At 45.5% G+C, this 22,136-nt stretch overlaps 2 protein-coding genes across 3 annotated transcripts in view; both read right to left on the bottom strand.

Moving 5' to 3' along the window:
• Window positions 1-292: 292 nt before the first annotated feature.
• Window positions 293-17,994, bottom strand: nfkb1 (nuclear factor of kappa light polypeptide gene enhancer in B-cells 1). 2 transcript variants are annotated; one of them, XM_069143942.1, is made up of 24 exons: window positions 17,738-17,994; window positions 15,982-16,025; window positions 14,472-14,553; window positions 12,135-12,175; window positions 11,634-11,732; window positions 7,675-7,826; window positions 7,396-7,559; window positions 7,026-7,184; window positions 6,469-6,573; window positions 6,268-6,359; window positions 5,753-5,891; window positions 4,913-5,083; window positions 4,670-4,840; window positions 4,341-4,490; window positions 4,090-4,219; window positions 3,876-3,990; window positions 3,515-3,716; window positions 3,232-3,401; window positions 2,966-3,068; window positions 2,724-2,851; window positions 2,538-2,607; window positions 1,609-1,772; window positions 1,399-1,525; window positions 293-1,319 (listed from the first exon to the last, which is right to left on the bottom strand). In XM_069143942.1, the coding sequence occupies exons 2-24, from the start codon at window positions 16,018-16,020 to the stop codon at window positions 1,225-1,227; spliced, it is 2,868 nt and encodes a 955-aa protein (XP_069000043.1). In that variant the 5' UTR covers window positions 16,021-16,025; window positions 17,738-17,994; the 3' UTR covers window positions 293-1,224. The 2 variants fall into 2 exon arrangements, with proteins under 2 accessions (XP_069000043.1, XP_069000044.1); XM_069143943.1 differs by having other exon boundaries at window positions 4,341-4,472.
• A 1,008-nt stretch (window positions 17,995-19,002) lies between these two features.
• Window positions 19,003-22,136, bottom strand: part of LOC138194913 (diacylglycerol kinase theta) — an 18,862-nt gene continuing 15,728 nt past the window's right edge. Inside the window, exon 23 of the mRNA XM_069143941.1 lies at window positions 19,003-22,136. This exon is cut by the window's right edge and continues 1,195 nt beyond it. The gene's annotated coding sequence lies outside the window, so the exon portion shown is untranslated.

The following is a 22,136-nucleotide window of genomic DNA, read 5'->3' as shown; positions in this document are numbered from 1 at the left end:
TGAGTTTCCAGAGCAAAACAAGACCAGCATAATTATTTTAAATGTTAAAGTGTTTGAGCTGAATCTCAACATTTATCTCGGTTATTTCAGCTCGTCTGTACGAATCGTCTTCGAGATGCAGCTTCTGCTTCTCTGGATGAACCTGAGCGACGTGTCGACCAATCAGAAACCAGGAAACCAGGACGTTGGGGTCAAACACAAACTGTTTCCTGCTGATGTTTCCACCTCTGACATTACAAACAACCTACACATCAGGCCTTCAAATTAAAAGCATGATTAAATCAGCCCAGAATAGGCAACACACTGCATATATTTATTAAAAAAACAATATTTTTATTTAAAAAATTAGAATAAATCCAAGAGGAGCTCGTGTTGAACTGTACAATGCAGGCTGAACACATAAATATCTGCTGGACACAAACAAGCTTTGGTTTCACACCGAGGAGGAGCAGCAGCTCCTCACAGCTCTGGACTACATTTCCCACAATGCCCTTGTTACGTTTCTCTGACCTGTAGCACATCAACGTCCTCAGGAGACAGAACAGACCGGAGATAAAATGGAGATCAAATTTAAAAAACTAAAGATAAAAAATTATTTTTTAAAGACGGTTAAAGGACAGTTTCACATGTTTTCACGTCTGAACATTTTATCAGGAGAAATTTCACTCAAAATGAAATAAAAAAATCTGAATATCAGTGCTTACATTTTAACAATGTAAAACTTTTACAAACACTTTACAGCCTAATTATACAAAATTTAAAAACCTATTCAGCACTTTAATTTCACAAATATGATTTTCACAGAGCTTTCTGTGTTCACATCTAAAACTCTGACCTTCTTTCTCTTCTTTTCTCTCAGATTCTGTGTTCAGACGATAAAAACATGCAAACTGCTTTACGGCCTCGTTACAATCACTGCAGGTTTAGTAGCACCGACCCGACAGACTCCTCAAACAACCTTCTGACCATGGGCAGAAGCTCCCTGAAATCCAGCAGAGCACCAATCAGAGGCCTCGGATCAGGACCGTTCCATCACATGGTGTCTGTGGGGGTGTCTCCGGCTCAGGTGAATTATTCCTTTAAATTCACATCAGCTCATGTTTAGTTTTTCTTTTTTGATCTTTGGATCATTTAAACATCTCAAACTCGAAGCTCCACAGTTTGTTTCGAAGGTTTTAAAAACCGTCCCGGAGTTCACTTCCTGAGTATGGACCAATCAGGTGGTTACGCCGTGGAGAGCTCCACCCCGCTGTCACAGACCCCGCTGTCGATCCGAACGTCCGCCTTCAGGTCCTGAATCGGAGCGCTTAGAGGCTCGCCTGCAGACACAGAGCACAGCTGAGTGACCCGTCGTCATGGCGACGCTGGCAATGACGGTGATGTCGGTGCTCTGCTCACCTGTCGTCTGATTGGCTGCTGGAGTCTTCTGGTGGTGACGCAGCGCCTCCTCCAGGACACTCAGCGTTCTGCACTCCCCGACCGACCTCAGACCAGCCAGCAGGTCCCGGACCGTCCCCCCCGAGACCTGCAGAGGACCGGACCGCTCAGAACACACACCACGTCATAGCACTGTGTGTGTGTGTGTGTGTGTGTGTGTGTGTGTGTGACCTCGTAGCTGTCCAGCAGGGTCTTGGCGGGGGAAGGGCTCAGTCTGAAGGCCGTGTTGAGGATCCCCAGTCCCAGACTGTGAGCCAGGTTCTCCCAGAATCCTTCACTCTCCAGAGCACGACACACCGCCTGCTTCACCTCCACGTCCAGGCTCGCCAGGTCGCCTGCACACACACACACACACACACACACACACACACACACACACACACACACACACACATATATACACACACACACACACATATATATATACACACACAAAGAAACACACACACACACATGAAGTTTCCACGTGTGTTGTACAGTGTGTAACTTGTGATGTGTGTGTGTTGTACAGTGTGTAACTTGTGATGTGTGTGTTGTACAGTGTGTAACTTGTGATGTGTGTGTGTTGTACAGTGTGTAACTTGTGATGTGTGTGTGTTGTACAGTGTGTAACTTGTGATGTGTGTGTTGTACAGTGTGTAACTTGTGATGTGTGTGTTGTACAGTGTGTAACTTGTGATGTGTGTGTGTTGTACAGTGTGTAACTTGTGATGTGTGTGTTGTACAGTGTGTAACTTGTGATGTGTGTGTGTTGTACAGTGTGTAACTTGTGATGTGTGTGTGTTGTACAGTGTGTAACTTGTGATGTGTGTGTTGTACAGTGTGTAACTTGTGATGTGTGTGTTGTACAGTGTGTAACTTGTGATGTGTGTGTGTTGTACAGTGTGTAACTTGTGATGTGTGTGTGTTGTACAGTGTGTAACTTGTGATGTGTGTGTGTTGTACAGTGTGTAACTTGTGATGTGTGTGTGTTGTACAGTGTGTAACTTGTGATGTGTGTGTGTTGTACAGTGTGTAACTTGTGATGTGTGTGTTGTACAGTGTGTAACTTGTGATGTGTGTGTGTTGTACAGTGTGTAACTTGTGATGTGTGTGTTCACCTTGAGGAAGGATGACGGCTCTGTGAGGAGTTTTAGGTTCGTACTCTTTACCGTTCAGAAGATCCAGGACCTGAAAACACACACACACACACACACACACACACACACACACACACACACACACACACCAGCCCTGTGAGTGTGTGTTCTCTGACAGGATGATGACGGGTCCTGCAGCAGGTGTACCTGAGAGGTGGCGGCCATGCTGAGAGGAGAGGTTCCTGGGACGTAGCCTTCATCCTCCTCCTCTTCATCACAGCACTCGTCCTCCCTGAAGAACAGCGGCTCAAAGTTCTCCTTCTGAGGGTCCGCACCTGAAAACACAGAGGAAGAGGGGGAGTGATGAAGGTTCAGTGTTAAATAGGAAGAGGAGGAGTTAAAGATGAAGAAAAGGAGTGATGAAGAGGAGAAGTGATGATGTAAACTACCTGCAGCCATCAGGAGAGCAGTGAGCTTGACGGAGCCCCGCCCTGCAGCGGTGTGGAGGGGGGTGGAACCATTGAAGGTGCAGCAGTCCACCTTGGCGTTTCCCTGGCAACCGAACCACACACATCAGATTTCAGGTATTTATCAATACAATCAAAATAAGCAATGAATTCATTGGGACCCCTGGACAGGTGAGTACAGTGAGGTATCTCCACCTCTGCTCTGATTGGTCACTGAACTCTCGTGACTCCGCCCACAGCAGTTTTACCTCCAGCAGCAGGCAGCCGGCCAGAGATACATTGTCAATCTCGGTGGCGAGGTGGAGGGCGGTCCGTCCACAGCTGCGCTCCGCCGCCTCCACATCAGCTCCGCCTTCCAGCAGCTCCCGGAGAGACGACAGCTGATTGGCCAGAACTGCCAGGTGGATCGCACACAAACCTGTAACCATGGAAACACAGCGACACAACGTTACACACAACAAGCACTCTCTTTTATCTGTGTGTGTGTGTGTGTGCGCGCGTGTGTGTGTGTGTGTGTGTGTGTGTGTGTACCTGCTGTGTTGCTGTGGTCCAGCAGTTCTCTCATCTCTCTGTGTTGTAGTAAAAACTGGACCAGCCCTCCTCCTTCCTGCTGGGCTGCCAGGTGGAGCGCCGTGTTGCCATGACGATCAGTCAGAGATGGGTCAGCGCCGGCCAATAGCAGCACTTCCACCGCCTCTTTCTGCTGAGTGATCACCGCCAGGTGCAAAGGAGTCTGGGAAACACAGGAAGGGACTGGAGTTACAATAAAGTCAACAAGTCAACATCCATTAGTCGACAAGTCAACCAGCAGGGTGATGAACTCCTGGACTCGTGGACCCGCCTGTGATCGACCTCCATCAGAAGGTCGTGGTCACCTGACAGAGTTCAGTACCTGGTACAGGTGGTTCCTCATGTTGAGCACCTCCTCTCCAGGAAGAGCAGACACCACCTGAGTCAGACTCTTCAGCGCCTCCTGCTGGCTGTGGAGGACAGCCAGGTGGAGCCCACTGAGGAGACGGGAGGATGTTAACGGCACCGTGAACAAACAGTAGCTGCACTACAGTCTGTGTGTGTGTGTGTGTGTGTGTGTGTGTGTGTGTACTGACGTGTCTCCATCTTCATCCTGAGTGGCCATCAGGGGGCGCTGTGGAGCCAGCAGGTACGCTGAGTCACCTGTCACTGAGTACTGGAAGAGAGCCTCCAGGTGTCGGTTGATCAGGTGAACCAAGCGCTCCTCTGCAGGAGAAGAAGAAAAACTGGTTAGTTAAAGTCAGATCAGAGTTTTCAGAGAGTTCCAGGAAACATCCTGATCTGTTTCTGTCGTTCTGCAGCGATCGATATTATTGACGACGTGTACCTCTGTCTGCGTCGGGCTCCACAGCGACCCCTCCCTCCTCCGTAATCTCCCCCACCTCCAGGCCTCCTGACCGGGCCGACGCCGGGTCATCGCCCGGATCGCTGTCGTCTGCTGAGTCCTCGCCCTCCGAGGCTTTAACAAAACGACACTCTGTCTTTTCATTCAACATTTACTGTATTTACTGTTTGTTGCTGTTAACACTGAACTGCAACATGTAAACTTCTGTTTTCATTCTGTCAAGAAAATAAACTGAAGATTTCATCTCACCTCAAAACAAATTTAATTACTGAGTGCATTAGTTTCATAAAATGAACTGGTTTCTTCCTCACCATGTTTGATGCCTCTTCCTGCTCCTCCTCCTCCCAGACCAGCTGAGTATCCTGTAGAGAAACCTCCTCCTCCTCCTGCTCCTCCTCCTGCTCCCCCTCCTGCTCCCCCTCCTGCTCCTCCTCCTGCTCCCCCTCCTCCATAGTTGTAGGTGGTGAAACCCTGGAAGTATCCTGGATGACATGTCAAACATCAGCTGACCGACTGACACCCGGTGATGTTTCTGTGTGAACCTGCTGCTTTACCTCCTCCTGCAGATCCAGGTCCTCCTCCTGCAGCTGGACCTCCTCCTCCTCCTCCTCGGTACAGACCTCCTCCTCCTCCTCGGTACAGACCTCCTCCTCCTCCTCCATGACCGCTGAAGTCTTGGAAGGTCGGCAGCGTCTTCTGTCTCTTCCTCTGCACCTCCTCCTTGTCTGAACAGGTAGGAGGAGACTGACCTTTAACCTCTGAGAGGTGACCTACCTATGACCTGAGGGCGGGGTCAGTGACCTACCTATGACCTGAGGGCGGGGTCAGTGACCTACCTATGATCTGAGGGCGGGGTCAGTGACCTACCTATGATCTGAGGGCGGGGTCAGTGACCTACCTATGATCTGAGGGCGGGGTCAGTGACCTACCTATGACCTGAGGGCGGGGTCAGTGACCTACCTATGACCTGAGGGCGGGGTCAGTGACCTACCTATGACCTGAGGGCGGGGTCAGTGACCTACCTATGACCTGAGGGCGGGGTCAGTGACCTACCTATGATCTGAGGGCGGGGTCAGTGACCTACCTATGACCTGAGGGCGGGGTCAGTGACCTACCTATGATCTGAGGGCGGGGTCAGTGACCTACCTATGACCTGAGGGCGGGGTCAGTGACCTACCTATGATCTGAGGGCGGGGTCAGTGACCTACCTATGACCTGAGGGCGGGGTCAGTGACCTACCTATGACCTGAGGGCGGGGTCAGTGACCTACCTATGATCTGAGGGCGGGGTCAGTGACCTACCTATGATCTGAGGGCGGGGTCAGTGACCTACCTATGACCTGAGGGCGGGGTCAGTGACCTACCTATGACCTGAGGGCGGGGTCAGTGACCTACCTATGATCTGAGGGTGGTAGGTGAAGGGTTTGGGCTCGCTCGTTTCGTTGTCAGACTTCCTCTTCAGCTGGACAAACACAGACGTCGGTTTTTGCAGGTTCTGATCTCGATACTTCGGAGTCTTGAAGACGATGGCGAACTGTTGGCATGGCAACACGTTAATGGCTGACAACACATCCCTATGGTAACAGGTTAACAGCAGAGAATGTATCATCATGAAGAAAAATCCGCTATGCATCGCTATGGTAACATTTTAACAAAAGCGAACATGTCGCCATGGTAACATGTTGACAATAGCGACCATGTTGCCATGGCAATGACAGCAAACATGTCGTGGTGGTAACATTTTAACAATAGCAAAAATTTCATCATGGTAATCAGAGAACTTGTTGCCATGGTAACATGTTAATGTCATCAAAAACATTGTTAATTAGATTTCTAATGATAGGAATTACTAATGATGACATCACCACCAAAGTATCAATACTGCTTCACTCCTCAGTGATAGTTGTCACCTGTCTGTGGACGTCTGTGGGGGAGAAGTCTCCCAGAGCCTCCCAGGTGATCCCCGAGTCGTCCTCCTCGTAGAACCGGACCTGGATATCATCTGCACACACAAACACATTCCAGAACCTTCAGTCTCAAGCCGACAGCAGCAGAACGTCCTGCTTCATGAACAGTCCTTTAAAAACCTACTCGGAGATGTCCCTCCTCACCTTTCTGGACCTTGTCACAGAGCAGGTAGACCTCCTCTCCTCCGGTCACGCAGCCGGCGGTCCGATCCATCCTCACGATCTTCAGGTTGGAGGCGTTCGGAGCCTCTGAGGGAACAAACACAGAAAACTGTACGTCAGAGGAGAAAACAGACAGACTGATCTGATTGGAAACCTGACGATACTACGTCCCGCCCACCGATAGCTGTAACCTGACTGCACCACAGGCCTGTCAATCAAACAGACACGCCCCCAAAAACAGGTCTTCTTGAATCTTCTTTTCTAATGAATGAGGGATTATTTTCAGATGGACCTCCAGAAAACTAATAAGAAGGAGTGACTTTAGCTAACAACACCGAGATAACTGATGGACACATTTTATTCACTTTGGATTTGATGAGAGAAGTTGAATGGGAGTCTATGGAGCCGGAGGCTTTTTGGAGCCGACCTCTAGTGGCACTCGCTGGTATTGCAGCTGAAGACACTTCTGGATCAGAACCATTTTACAGACCTGAAGCTACGAACACTGAAGAACTAAGTGTCACTAAACATGGACTCACTGCTGTCGTAGATGGGCTCTGACACCACCGGCTCCAACCGCCTGGAGAAACCTCCGTCACTGTCGGGGAGGAACGCCGTGAACATCAGACGCACCACGCTGAGGTCCATATCTTTGGCCTGGAGACACGCAGCACTGCTGATCACACCGCGTTGGTGGTCTGAGGACAGGGAGGGACAGGAGGAGGAGACGGGAGGAGATGGGAGCAGACAGGAAGGGACAGGGAGGGACAGGAGGAGACAGGGAGGGACAGGAGGAAACAGGAGGAGTCCCAACGTTCATAAAAACTTTCCGTACCGTTTGTCAAAGTCACAGAAGAAGAAAACTCTCTCTCATAGCCCCCCCCCCCCCCCACCACCCCCCTCACTGACCGCTGAGGTCGCGGGGGACTCGGACCTCCCCCTGCTGGGTGTCGATCTCGGGGTGGATGGAGACTCCACAGTTGTATCCCATCCTGAAGGCCTCCACCATGCGCTCCTCCAGAGTCTTTGCCACGTTCTTCTTTGTCACGTGGAGAATCCCCAGGTTGGGAAAACTGAGGGAGGAGAACACCTGGGGGTCACACGGGGAGGATCTATGTTCTGTGTGTGTGTGTGTGTGTGTGTGTGTGTGTGTGTGTGTGTGTGTGTGTGTGTGTGTGTGTTCCCGACCTGATGCTGCAGTCTTTGGACTGTAGGTCAGCGATGCAGATTCCTTTGTCGCACTGTTTCCCCACCAGACTGTGGGCGTGCAGCTGAGGAAGAGGAGTCAGCGCCGTCACCAGCTGGACCACCACCCGGGCCTGACCCTGATAGTTAGAGATCTGGAACACAGAACCGCAACAGGAAATGCAGTGAGTTGTCTAGAGGATTCTTCCACCTCATCAATCTTATAAAATGGTTTAAAAAGGTCTTTAAACCAAACCTGAATATTCTTTAATATTCATAAAACACTCAGTTTGAAACAGATGTCACCATTAAACCTGTCTGTGCTCGGATATTCATGTTATCTCTCCATCCGCCTGCTTTACATGAAGGAAATCAGAAAATGTTTGTTCCTGTTTCGACCGTGCGAGTGTGAATCCTGTCAGCGCGCAGATCTCTGCTGCAGAGTTCTGCAGTAAACAAACATCAGCCCACTTCCTCTTCCTGGTTCTGTCGTTCCTAGAAACACAGCGAGCGGCGCTGTCAGACCATTTCCTGGTTCAAACACCTTCATGCCGAGTCTCTGCAGCACCGGGCAGGTTTCATCTGCAGGTGAACGTCCTCATGTGGAATTCGTAAATAAAAATTGAACTTATTGTTTTAAATTTTTCAAAATAAAAGACTAAAATCAGTGACTTTAAATTCAAAACTGCAGAAGTGAATCTACATCAGTTTGTCTTGATTTTGCTCCATTTTCAGCTGACAGGTTGTTTTTCCATTAAAGCCGAGATCAGAGATGAGTTAAATATGTCAGTGTTTGTGGGTCGGAGTGGGCGCTCTTGCACATATTACATCTCTGGACCGACAGCTTTCATCTCTCAGACGAAACTCAACACCTTTCCTGTCTGTGACGCAACGCTGCTTCCTTCTAATTACATGTGGGTGTGATGGGCAGGAAATTCCCAACAGACATGAAACACAGCAGATGTGTGTGTGTGTGTGTGTGTGTGTGTGTGTGTGTGTGTGTGTGTGTGGGGACAGCTCCAGGCCAGCAGAGGATTCTTCAGAGGCTGCAGAAACTTCCTCGGATGTCACGGAGAAAACTAACAAACACTCAGATCGGATTAGAACATGTTGATCAATGAGCTGATTTCATTTTGAACAGTTTTTCATATTTTCATCATTATTTCCAACCTTTTTTCCCCCCGTTTGAGGTTTGAGTCTTTTAATGACGCCATCTTATTGCGCCCACAGACTGTTTATAAAAGAGTTCGCAGCTTCAGGTCTGAAAAATGGTTCTGATCCAGAAGTGTCTTCAGCTGCAATACCAGCGAGTGCCACTAGAGGTCGGCTCCAAAAAGCCTCCGGCTCCATAGACTCCCATTCAACTTCTCTCATCAAATCCAAAGTGAATAAAATGTGTCCATCAGTTATCTCGGTGTTGTTAGCTAAAGTCACTCCTTCTTATTAGTTTTCTGGAGGTCCATCTGAAAATAATCCCTCATTCATTAGAAAAGAAGATTCAAGAAGACCTGTTTTTGGGGGCGTGTCTGTTTGATTGACAGGCCTGTGGTACAGTCAGGTTACAGCTATCGGTGGGCGGGACGTAGTATCGTCAGGTTTCTAATCAGATCGATCAGATCCACCGCTGGCTCCTCCCCCAGCTCGTCCAAATATGGTCACTTCCTGCTCCAAACCGCTCCGAACTAACAAAGATGGCGACGGACAGAATCTGAACTGGAGGATTCATAACGTTCACAAACCAACGATGACATCACTGATGGTTGATGACATCACTGATGGTTGATGACATCACTGATGGCTGCTGATTGATGCTCCTCCTCCTCCTCCTCCTCCTCCTTCTTCTTCTGTAGTTTAAATGCCCATTAGTGGAAAAATTATCTGCAGGTGCTTAACTTCTAATATTCTACCAACGACATTTCAATGAGCATCTGTTGACATTAAAGTCATGGTTTTACATCACATCCTCGCTGTGGGAACATTTTAAACCAAATTAAAAAGGAGCGCGATAACTTGGAAGAACTAAATTCACTGAACCTGGAAAAATAAAAGCTGATTATATATTATCATCATTATATTTTATATATATATATATGAACACGATGGACTAACAAGTGGACGATGTCCCCTCGCTCCCTCCGCACCATGTCAGTGCAGCAGAGGTGGAGCTCCGCCCACAGTGAGATACACAGAGATCAGAGGACAGAAACACAGTAGAGATCAAAGCTATTTCCAGGAAACTCCTCAGAAATGATCAAGAAATTACAGGCAAGAAAAAAGTCATCGGTTTCAGACTTCATGAAGACAAGATCACAGAGTTTTAAATTTAGTTCCTGTTTTAAAAGGGGAAAAAAAGAACCTGAGAGATGACTTATCAATTAAAGAAACAAATAAAGTTTGGTGAGTCAGACTCTTCGTGATCTCACTGTCAGAACTGGAGGGGTTTTCCCGCCTCAACATGCGAACACACCGTCAACAACATGCACACGACTCAGATGAAGACTTCATCTCAGGACAGAAAACACACCTGAACATTTCATCATTTCAGTCCCACTAAAGAAGCTCCAGCATGTTCATTTAACATTTTAATTCAGATTCATGTGTCTGTATTAAAAAACACAGTATTTAAACATCTTCCAGGAAATAAATAAACATCAAATATGCCCAGAAAAAACGAATTCTTCTGCAGTTCCCAGATCTTTTCAGTTCATATCCTGTTTGTTCCCAAAAATATAAAAAAAAATAAAGAGAAAGTTTTCTAAGTCAGACTCATTTTGAGGCCCATTTTTCTGTAAATGTCCTGAAATAAGCGCCTCCACAGTGAAGATGATTAACGGACATCACCGTCAGATAATAACGCTGCACTTTGTGAACTTTTGTTGGGCCGAGAGTCTAAAAATACGTCTCACATTAATCATATCTGTTATATAAAACTGCAGTGTAGTCTGGGAAACAGAGACGGCGGCAGGAATCTGGGGATTTCCTGGTTTGGTTTGGAGCTTCAGACTCACAAACATCAACAGCAGCAACACTACAGGAAGTGAGGGCTCCTGAAGGCAGCGCCAGCCTCCCCGACCAGAACCGCAGTGACACAGAACCACCCTGCAGATAGAACCAGTCTGTAGCAGAGACCTGGTCCTGTGGAGGGTTCTGATCTGGTTCCAGATCCAGGTGGGTCCGTTCAGGTCCATGAGTCCAGTCTCAAACAGCCGGTGAGCATGCTGATGGACCTTTAATTACTGCAGCTTCTATCTGTGGCACGCTGCCTGCTGATTGGTCTTTAACTCACAATTAAGGGGGGACACACCCCTCTGACTCCTGTCAATCAAAGAAAGACATGCCTCTCTTAATGCTGTCGATCAAACACAGAAAGACTCGCCCTTCCAATTGCTGTCAATCAAATACAGACACAGCGACACACCCTTACAGCTGCTGTCAACCAAACAGGTGCTGTCAATCACAGCCAGACACTCCTACTACAGCTGTATTAAACTCAGCTTGTTTTGTTTCCTGCTTATGCTGCAGAAAGTCGACAACATCTCTCTGTGGTCACCGATTCCTTCTGTCACTTCCTGGACTTTAACTTTAACGCTTCACTTCAAAATAAAGTTTAAACTCCACCTGCTGCATGTTGTTGTCAGGTGAATGTAGTGACCTCTGACCTCTGAAGGTGGACATTTATGACTTCACACAAATGAAATGAAAAGTCTTAACATTCAGCAGAGAGTCTGTCAGACCACAAACCAGAGAACACACACACACACACGCGCACACACACACACACACACACACACACACACACACACACACACACGCGCACACGCACACACACACACGGAGAGGAGAGTGAGAGAGATACACACACACACACACACACACACACACACACACACACACACACACACACACACACACACACACACACACGGAGAGGAGAGTGAGTGATGACAGACAGGAAGTGCTACCTTGACAGCAGGGTAGGTCTTCCTGTTCTTCTCGCTGGAGGCTCCAGGCAGACCTCCGTGAGACGGACCTTCACAGCCGTACCTGAACCTGAAGCCGCGCTGCAACACACAAGACGCTGACGCATCAGTACACCGTCAGTACACCATCAGTACACTGTCAGTACACCGTCAGTACACTGTCAGTACACCATCAGTACACCGTCAGTACACTGTCAGTACACCGTCAGTACACATTCAGTACACATTCAGTACACCGTCAGTACACATTCAGTACACCGTCAGTACACCGTCAGTACACCATCAGTACACCGTCAGTACACCATCAGTACACCGTCAGTACACCGTCAGTACACATTCAGTACACCGTCAGTACACTGTCAGTACACCGTCAGTACACCCACCATCAGTACACCGTCAGTACACCGTCAGTACACATTCAGTACACCGTCAACAACACTGATGACAACAGGCCAACTGGTGGTCAACACCTGGTGGGGGTACCTGTTTGGGCTGCTCCACGATCTGCAGGAACGGTCCGTCCACTGAAACACACACAAACTCAGCATCAACATTTTCACACTTTATTGATCACAGTGTCGGGAAATGATTCAATCTGATCATTGATTAATAAAAAGTATTACAGTATTGATTAACAACAGTAACTCATCGTTTATAATTAGCGAAGCTCCGCCTCCTCCCCTCTCATCGTCAAATAAAACAAGTAGTGACGGGAAATTGTTCTGCAAAAATTCAAATTACATCAAATTCTTTCAGAAAATCAAACATTTTTGATCATAACAATCACAAAAAACCCAGTGCAAACTCCTGGAGGGACTGGGTGCCCCCCCACCTCTCTGGGTGCCCCCCCACCTCTCTGGGTGACCCCCCACCTCTCTGGGTGCCCCCCCACCTCTCTGGGTGACCTCCTGATTTAATTGACATTATTTATACAGGGTGTTTGTGTTCAGAGACACTGGGAGGTGTCACCGTCTCTCTGTAACCTCTGACCTCCTGCGCTGTCACAGAGGAAGTGAAGCCGCCGGTGACTCACTTGTAAATGTGAAGAGGAGACACGTTCCTCCTCCTCGTCCTCGGTTTCTCGTCTCTTCTATCTTTACCTCGTGAGAGGGAAGTGAGAGCAGAGACGCTGCGTCCCTCAGACACATCACGAAACTCCTCTTTCACTTTACCTCCACACAAAATTCACTTTTCAAAAAAGGAAAGTTTCACATGTTTGTGAGGCATAAAGATCTGATCTGAGAGCTGGAGATGATAAATGAAGGATTAAATAATCCATCAGATTCAGATTCAGTCTGAACAGAGTCTTCATTCATCTAAATAAAAGCTCTGCTGTTTGCACGACTTCACACCAGCAGCAGATTTCTGTGGCATCGATTCATCTGCATTTTAATACACGTTTCAATCAAAAATAAACAAATACTAACAAACATTCTCAGATTTAAACCTGAGAACCTGTTGGATTATTATCACATTAATCCGAAGAGTTCAGCTCCATTTTTCGGGCGTTCTTCTTCTCTCTGCTTCACAGTTCACTTGTTTTCTAGTTCTCACACCCAGACGTCACAGCTGACTGAATACTTTTATTATGTAACTCTGAGAGTAACGAGAATAAACTCCAACATATTAACTAATAAAAACAATAACTAAGTTTAAACAGAGCCTCCTTCTCTCACCTACGACTGGATAACTGACACATGATTGACACCTCATTCAAAAGGTGGGGGAGTGTTCGATTTGTATTTCTTTTTTAAATGTCAAAACACTTCCTGCTGCATCTTAACCACAAAATAAAAGCTCAAACATTCAGAAAAAAATTACACGAAACGTAGGAAAGTTTACTGGGAACGTGTTAGATGTGGTACCTTTAATACTACATTATTATAGTATTAAATATAGTCGGCGTACTACAGCAATCCTCTGATGGAGACAGCTGTGAGCAGGAAGTCAGCGCTATAACCTCAAACCGTTTTTTCTCATCCGTTTACATTTTGTCAAACCGGTTCCAATAAAAGCATGCCTAATTATCTGTGAGCACTTCCTGTTTGCAGTGCATCATGGGTGTTCAGACAAACATCACTGCATCCCTGAGACACCAAAGGAAACTTATAAACCTGCGGATTCTTCTGCTTTCATCAGTCCGTCTCTACTTTGAACATCCACTCTTCCTGTTTGATCAAGTTTGTTTACCCTGAACCATCCATCCTGCAGGTCTGCTGCTGCAGAGGCTGCTGGGAGACCTCCCATCATGCACTGCTCCATCATGACATCTCATTAACTTTATGCCATCTCGGTCCCATAGAGCAACAGGAAGTGGAAGTGAAGGCCTGTCATGTCAGGGACGGAGCTACAGCTACAGCTTCACGCCCCCTGCACGTGTTCAGGTAGCATCATACCTGAGGAGGGAGGGGCCAGAGAGGCTGAATAAAGCTGCTACTGGCGGGCTAACAGGTTTGGAGACGACACAGGAGCAGCTGGCGTTGATTTAAGATGAGATATGGGAGCGTTTTCAGACGAGGAACAACTCAGCTCTACAATCAGCAAATAAAAGCAGAACAAAAAAATCCAACGACAAATCGAAGCCCAAAGAAATCCAGAAACACAGAATCCTCAAACTTTTCTGCCACTAATCAATAAACTCTGAACAAAGACAACACGAGGGTTGATCAATACGTTCAGAGAGTGTTCCTGAACGCAGCACGGTACTGCACACGGAGCCGGAGGATCAACAACCTTCATGAGGAAGTGTTCAGTCGTCTGTTCTGAGACCTGAACGTCAGTGATGTCACCGCCGACCTGCGACACCTGAGCAGCTCTCACCTGTCCGCAGGGACGCCGTCTGAGACATCGCAGAGAAATGTGAAAACTCCCATGACGGGTCGATCATGATGTTGTCGAAGATCTGCAGGAGAAACAAACATGTTTACTGCGTGTGTAGCGTGTTAACTGCATTTTACTGCGTGTTTACTGAGTTTACTGTGTTTACTGCGTGTTTACTGTGTTTACTGCATGTTTACTGAGTTTACTGCGTGTTACTGCATGTTTACTGCATGTTTACTGAGTTTACTGCGTGTTACTGCATGTTTACTGCGTGTTTACTGTGTTTACTGCGTGTTTACTGCGTGTTTACTGCATTTACTGCATGTTACTGCGTGTTTACTGTGTTTACTGCATGTTTACCAAGTTTACTGCGTGTTTACTGAGTTTACTGTGTGTTACTGCATTTACTGCGTGTTTACTGTGTTCACTGAGTTTACTGCGTGTTTACTGTGTTTACTGCGTTTACTGTGTTTACAGCGTGTTTACTGTGTTTATTGCGTGTTTACTGAATTTACTGCGTTTACTGCGTGTTTACTGCATGCTTACTGCATGTTTAATGCGTTTACTGCGTGTTTACTGCGTGTTACTGCATGTTTACTGTGTTAATGCGTTTTTACTGTGTTTACCGCGTGTTTACTGCGTTTTTACTGCGTGTTTACTGCATTTACTGTGTTCACTGTGTGTTTACTGAGTTCACTGCGTGTTTACTGAGTTCACTGCGTGTTTACTGCATGTTACTGCGTGTTTACTGTGTTTACTGCGTATTTAATGTGTTTACTGCGTGTTACTGCGTATTTACTGTTTACTGCGTGTTTACTGCGTGTTTACTGTGTTTACCAAGTGTTTACTGTGTGTTTACTGCATTCTGTGCTTACTGCGTGTTTACTGCCTTTATTGCATGTTTACTGCATTTACTGCATGTTTACTGCGTTTACTACATGTTTACTGCGTGTTTACTGCGTTTACTACATGTTTACTGCGTGTTTACTGCGTGTTTACTGCGTTTACTACATGTTTACTGCGTGTTTACTGCGTTTACTGCATGTTTACTGCGTTTACTGCATGTTTACTGCGTGTTTACTGCATTTACTACATGTTTACTGCGTGTTTACCGCATTTACTGTGCTTACGGTGTGTTTACTGCATTCACTGCATGTTTACTGCCTGTTTACTGCATGTTTACTGTGTGTTTACTGCGTTTACTACATGTTTAGTGTGTTTACTGCATTTACTACGTGTTTACTACGTGTTTACTGCATGTTTACTGCCTGTTTACTGCATGTTTACTGTGTTTACTGCGTTTACTACATGTTTACTACATGTTTACTGCCTGTTTACTGCATGTTTACTGTGTTTACTGCATTTACTACATGTTTACTACATGTTTACTGCCTGTTTACTGCATGTTTACTGTGTTTACTGCGTGTTACTGAGCTCAGATCAGTGTCAATCTTTTTTCCAGATTAAATCTCAGGTGTAAACCAGGTGTGCTGAGTCGTAGTGAGTTTACCTGGTTGGACGTGTGCAGGTAGTGGTCGTCTCCCGCCATAATGTCTGCAGAGATCACACAACACATTCAGTGCGCTGCAGGAGCAGGAAACCACAGCGTGAAACAGCCTCTTTAATATGTGGTTCATTCACCGTTTCACTGCTGCAGAGCTGAGAAACTTTACATCGGTGATTAATGATAAACTGCAGAGATGCAACAGGTGGACGATTAGTCGATCAACAGAACACTCAGATTTCTGCAGCTTCACCAGGTGACATTTACATATAATAAAATATTTCTAATACCACAGGGAATAAAATGTAGAACCTGTTTCATTAAAGACCAAAAGTAAAAAACATGACGAATAATCCAAAGAAGAATTTATTGACGTTTGATTTAGTGACAATTGATCTTCTGTCTATTTTAATAATCAATTCTTCATTGATCAGATAAACATGTCAAATGTTTAATGATTCTCAAAGGTGAGAAGGTTTTTTTAATCTCACATGACAGTACAGTGAAACTTTGGGATTTTCCTGGACTGTGATGCTTCAATTATCATCAGCTGCCGGGAAACTTCTTCTGACTCTTGTTGAGACAAAACAAAACGTCTGCATTGATTGTAATTGGGTTTTTTTTCACTATTTGTTGACATTATTGATCATGAAAACATAAATGAGCAGCAGCACTAACGCCAGTGAATCCTTATAGTGATTAATAATAAACACGAGCTAGAGACAGAAACTACATGGACGGTTCAGACAGTGAAGAGGGTTCCTTCATTTAAAGACAAACAGAATGCCTCATCGATAATATCTGTATTATCATTACGAACTATTATTAATACCTCCGACACTTGTTGCTGCTCGACTTTGCGCGTCCCCGCTCCGCCGGCTCGACTTTGCGCGTCCCCGCTCCGCCGGCTCGACTTTGCGCGTCCCCGCTCCGCCTGCTCGTGAACGTGCCTCTGTTGAACTATGTTAGCTCTCTGGCTAACAGCTAATTAGCACTACCGGACTGTTGTTGTCGGTTGTGTCGTCAAAGCGGTCGTTAAACAACAACAACGTTACTGTCAGTAGCTGTCCTCCAGCCGTGACAGCAGCACCGACAGCAGGCCTCGCGCCGCACGGTGTCCGTCGGTGCTAACCGCGACCTGTCCGAGCTGCCCCGAAGCTAGCCGTGCACGTTGTGTGGAGCACGAAGCTCCGTTTGAAAATGTGCCCGTTAAACCGTCCTTCAGTCCTCACAGCAGGACGTTATTTAAAGGGTATAAATGGATAAATATCGGTGTCAGATGAATAAAACACTGATTTCGGGCAAGTGTGAATCCACATATCATCTCATTTTACTTCATTTTCATCTTCCTGTGTTTATTCCGTTTATCCACGCTGCCTCCTGCAAACGGGACCAGTCGACTTTAAGTTGAAGCTGTGACCGAGATACGGACTTTATGTTTGATATATGCTCGCCGTATTTACTGGTGGATGTCATAAGAAAACAATTCACCTTTATTGCTGATGTAAAATATTCTTGTGGTTGCTTGACAATAAAGCAAACTTCAAGTTCCCCTTTTTTAGACGGAGTTTGGTGTGATGTTCCGAGAGCTGCCAGGTGAATCAGGAAGTGAAGGAGCACAACAAAGCGCGCTGCGCGCTGAAAGCAGCTCCTTCTCCTCCTTCTCCTCCTTCTCCTCCTTCTCCTGGTTCTCCTCCTTCTCCTCCTTCTCCTGGTTCTCCTGGTTCTCCTCCACAAACAGTACGAGAGGTTATCAGGTTACCTGTGAGCTGGGTCAGGTGAAGTCTGCTCCTCTCAGCTCGGACGGTGAGTGACGGTCAGTCCGCTTCACCTCACCGGGACGTCCCGACCGGTCACAGCCGCTCTCGGTGCGTCATGACGCCGCGCGAGCGCGTCGCTCCGGTTAACGGCGAGAAAAGGTAGATTTTAATCCGAGCGGATATCACTGGATTTAGTCCGCAGAGCTGCAGGTGAAACCGACTTTTCATCAAGTTCACTTGACGTCCTTCTCCACTGGAAATTCCCTGTGACGTCGTGGTGACCAGAGAGGAGTCTAACACGACGAGGTCTCACTCCGACGGCAAAAACGGAATCTTTCAAAATAACGCTTAGCCTGCATTTTAGAACACGATTTTGTTTTTAATTGAAGAGCTGAACAGATGTGGCCTCAAATTTAGTAGCACCTTAGTGTAGAAATACAACTGAAAGTACACGAACTATACAAGAATTCACCACACTGTGAAGTAGAAATACTCTGTTACAAGTAGAAAACCTGCATTTGAAGTTTTACCAGAATAAAAGTACATACAACTACACAATTATCAAAATACCACAGCGTAGAAATTATGCAGTCTAACTTTTACGAATGTAAAAGTACACAAGTACATTAGTATACTTGAAGTGCGAAAAGTATCTGTGCTAGTTACGCAGACGGGTCACTTCAGAATAATGTACGTTTTATTATATTATTATTATTATTATTATTATCATCAATAAAAATCACACTAAAACTCCCATGTAGGAGACCTCAAAGCTGCAGACTGTCTGGTTTTACCGTCTTGGTGTGAACAGCAGCACCTTTTAGTCACAGAGTGAACCATCCTGTCATTCAGAGACCACCTCTGTTGCAGGTAGAGTCGGTCACCTCCTGCTGGTTCCGGTCCAGCAGCACCACAGCTCCCGGACTCACTTTTCTGGGGGGAAGTCCTGTGTCACATGACCTCCTTCTGTGACCCTTGCAAGTGCGTGTTCTTCTCACGCTGAGGCGATGCAAAGCGTCACACTGACACGGTGTCCTCTACTGGACTGAAGGTGTATTACAGGCTTTAAATGAACAAGTTAACAAATTCAGTACAAAGTGAAACTATTCAGGACTGAATTCCCGAGAGTTTCTACAGAAACAGTATTTTATTTCTGTGGTTCAAACTTCTAACAAATCTCTAATGAATCAGATCAGTTGTTGTGTGTTTGAATGACGAGAATATTTTCAAAATTTCACACCCCAAAAACTGAACACAAACACGACCCTTCAGTTCTCACATGTTCTTTAGTTTATTAAGATTAAACACATTAAGAACCAGTTATTTAAACATATATATATATATATATATATATATATATATATATATATATGTGTACTATATATTCAGCTTTAGTTATGACAACATTCATAAGAACCTGAACGTCACATCTAAAGAGCGTCTGTAAAACAATTAGTGCAATTTACAGTTGGAACAAAACAAAAAACAGCTTCTGTCTGCAAAAATATAAAAAATCATCTGTTCGGAAAAACTCGAGTTCAAAAACTGAAGCAAAGAAAATCTGAAGAGGCACAAGAGCTCAGCACACACACACACACACACACACACACACACACACACACACACACACACACACACACACACACCTTAGACATGAGCGCACTGAGGGGGGTCGAGGCGTGTCGATGATGCAGCCCGCGGAGGGGGCGGGGCCTAACATCGACAGCCGGACGCTATGACGAGAGAAGCACGTCGAAGCGACATTCAGCGAGACGGACGGCACGGACAGCGAGGCTTTCCGAAAAACTACGTTACTGCACGGGCGGGTCGGGAGGCACGAGGAAGAGGCCCCGCCCCCCCGACAGAGGAGCCACACATTCAAACCCAAAGAGGCAAAATGGTTCTTTTATTTGTTTGTGTCTGTTTTGTCTCCTGATGTGGTATTTTTCAGTGATCAGAAACATTCAGCTGCTCAAACGGTGCACAAAGAGGCTTTTATTTTGAAATTCTACCTGAATCGGATGTTATTTATAAACTTTGTTCAAACAGAACTTTGTTTTAAATTTCTTAAATTCTTTTAAAAGTGTCCAAAGATCAAAACATTTTCAGATTTTTTTGGGGGAAAAATGTTTCTAAAATGAAGCAGCAGAAATAATGAATGAATACAGAGAGTTTAAATAAGAATCAGACTTTGTGCACGATTTCAGTCTGAAAGTTTCTTCTCTTTTTCTGATTCTTTCGGGAAATCATTGGTTCATTTTTGTCAAAAATTTGTTGCAGGACAGAAATTTGAGCATTTTTAGGTTATTTGAGTTTTCCGGTTGTTTTACCGGAGGATCCTCGGAGACGATCCCTCAGATCTCCGTTTCTCCGGTGGACGATCTTTTGTGCTTTGATTGACGCGACTAGAACGAACGTGTCTGCTGGTTTTTGCATCTTCTGGATCCTGACGTCACTTTTTTAGGATGATTTCAGTTCATTTCTGCAGAACTCATCACATCTCTGCTATCAAACTGGAGCCTCGAACGTCCTGAAAGATGTTTTCATCTGAGAATACAAATACAATCTAGAAAGTGGGAGTTTGTAGAAAACTTTAAGGAGTTTCATTGGTCTCCTGTGCTTCATCTTCTGAAAACGTTTCCACAAAATAAAGATTTTGAAAGCTGCACTAAGAGATTTAAACGCCCTGAAAACGTCGACCGTGATGGATTTTAGTCTCTGCAGCAGTTTTCAAGAACAAAATGAACTGAAGCCAACGACGGTTTTTAAATCTGAAGAACGACGACTGAACAGCAGGAATACGAAGGACATTAAAACCAGTTGCTGTAGAAACACGACACTCAGCTGGACGTGGAGGCAGAACTACAGAACTTCATGCATGAACGTACGTCACGTGTGCACAGTTAAAGACGACTCACAGCTACGTCGGACGGTCAGTGAACGCAGCACCGCCACGTTAACGGTTAATGCCACCGGTAGGTCGGCGATGGAGCTCAGATCGAAGCCACGAAACCCTCCTGATGTGGAGTTCATTCACCTCCTCTCTGCTGCAGCGCCCCCTGCTGGGCGCGTGACAAGTTTGTTTCCATGGAAACAAGATGCTCACGAAACCAAACTAGTCTGGATCAGATAAGTTACTTACAACTTATCAGCTACGAATATGTGAAACTAAAAGTTTGAAAGCGGTTTTGTAATTAATATAAATACGGACATTAAAATCTGGTGAAATTGAACAAGTGTGGAAAACCAGCAAATATAAAGTTAAAGGAGTTTTATATTTCAGGTTTTAGTAGACTTGCTGTAAAACCAAAAAACTGAGTGCAATTTAATTATTTTTAAAGAAAATGGTGCGTTCAATGTGCTCCATTTTAATAAAGATAAACCAACATAATGTAAGTTTCTAAATCCAGTGAAGAGTCTTCTTCAGCTCTGTGATGTTTACAGGATCAAAGATCCAGCAGGAAGTTCAAATCAGGTAGAAACGAGTCCAAACCAGCGACAGCACCGAGGAGTTCAATGAATTCATTCAGCAGCAGTAAAGTTTCTTCAATAAAACTTCTTCTGAACTTCAGTTTGAGGCTTTGAAAATAAGAAACACGATCTCTGAATCACAGAACTAAAACGCACCGTTTTATCTTCTAGCACCGAAAAACATCAAGTTAATGCCGAGTTTGAAATATTCCATCAGTTGATCAGTTGTATGGAGTCGAGGCCTCGTGAGGAAGAGCTGCATCCTTTAAACCAGCTTGTCTTCGTTCTCTCCTTCAGGACAACAACTCACCGCAGATGTTTTTAAACTCACGTCTCCTTTTATTCCCTAAAATCGATCAGTTTTACCTTCAAATTGTAAAAACATTCTGTCAAATAACCAATAATCTGATCAATATTTCATTTGTTCCTTCATATTCTCATTAGTCGTGAAATACACGTCAATTATTGAACTTTTTTTAATTCACATTATTTTAGTTTGAGCCAACGAGCCGGCTGGTTTTCTACTTCCTGTTGTTGTTGTGAACTAATCAAAGATTAAACGTGATAATTTCAACATTTAATGATCGAATCCTTCCGTTTACAGAAGCGCTGATGCAGCTGTTTTTTAACTAGCTGACTAGTTTAGTTTAGCTAGTAAGTGGTTAGCCTCATTAGTGACTTAACATTTTCCTACATTTTCTGAAAACCTTTTGTTTTGGTAAAGTTGAGCAACACTAATCTAATAACAGCTGGTTTTCTAGATCATTTCTGGAGCTGTACGTAACTCAGTTTTAGTGATTACGTTTTGTTTTACCAGCTTTCCAGAAAACTAGCGAACCAGCTTGTAAAGGAAACGACGGCTGTTAGCGGGACGTTTTAGCATCCCGACACGACAACGTACGACTTCGATCATTTCTAACGTAACTCGCC

Source organism: Embiotoca jacksoni, unplaced genomic scaffold, assembly GCF_022577435.1.
Source record: "Embiotoca jacksoni isolate LCO1_2020_lvr unplaced genomic scaffold, fEmbJac1.0.p SCAF_117, whole genome shotgun sequence".
NCBI classification, from domain to species: Eukaryota; Metazoa; Chordata; class Actinopteri; family Embiotocidae; genus Embiotoca; species Embiotoca jacksoni.
The sequence above is the reverse complement of the archived record's forward strand: the minus strand, read 5'-3'. Positions and strand labels throughout refer to the sequence as shown.

Bases quoted from the DNA above. Each gene is read 5' to 3' on its own strand.
- nfkb1 (XM_069143942.1), bottom strand. From the start codon at position 16,020: ATGGCGGGAGACGACCACTACCTGCACACGTCCAACCAG. The intron at 6,574-7,025 runs GTGAGTCCATGT...TTGTTCCCTCAG, and splicing joins AGAGCCCATCTACGACAGCA to AGGCTCCGAACGCCTCCAAC. The intron at 1,773-2,537 runs GTGAACACACAC...GTGTGTGTGCAG, and splicing joins AGCCGTCATCCTTCCTCAAG to GCGACCTGGCGAGCCTGGAC.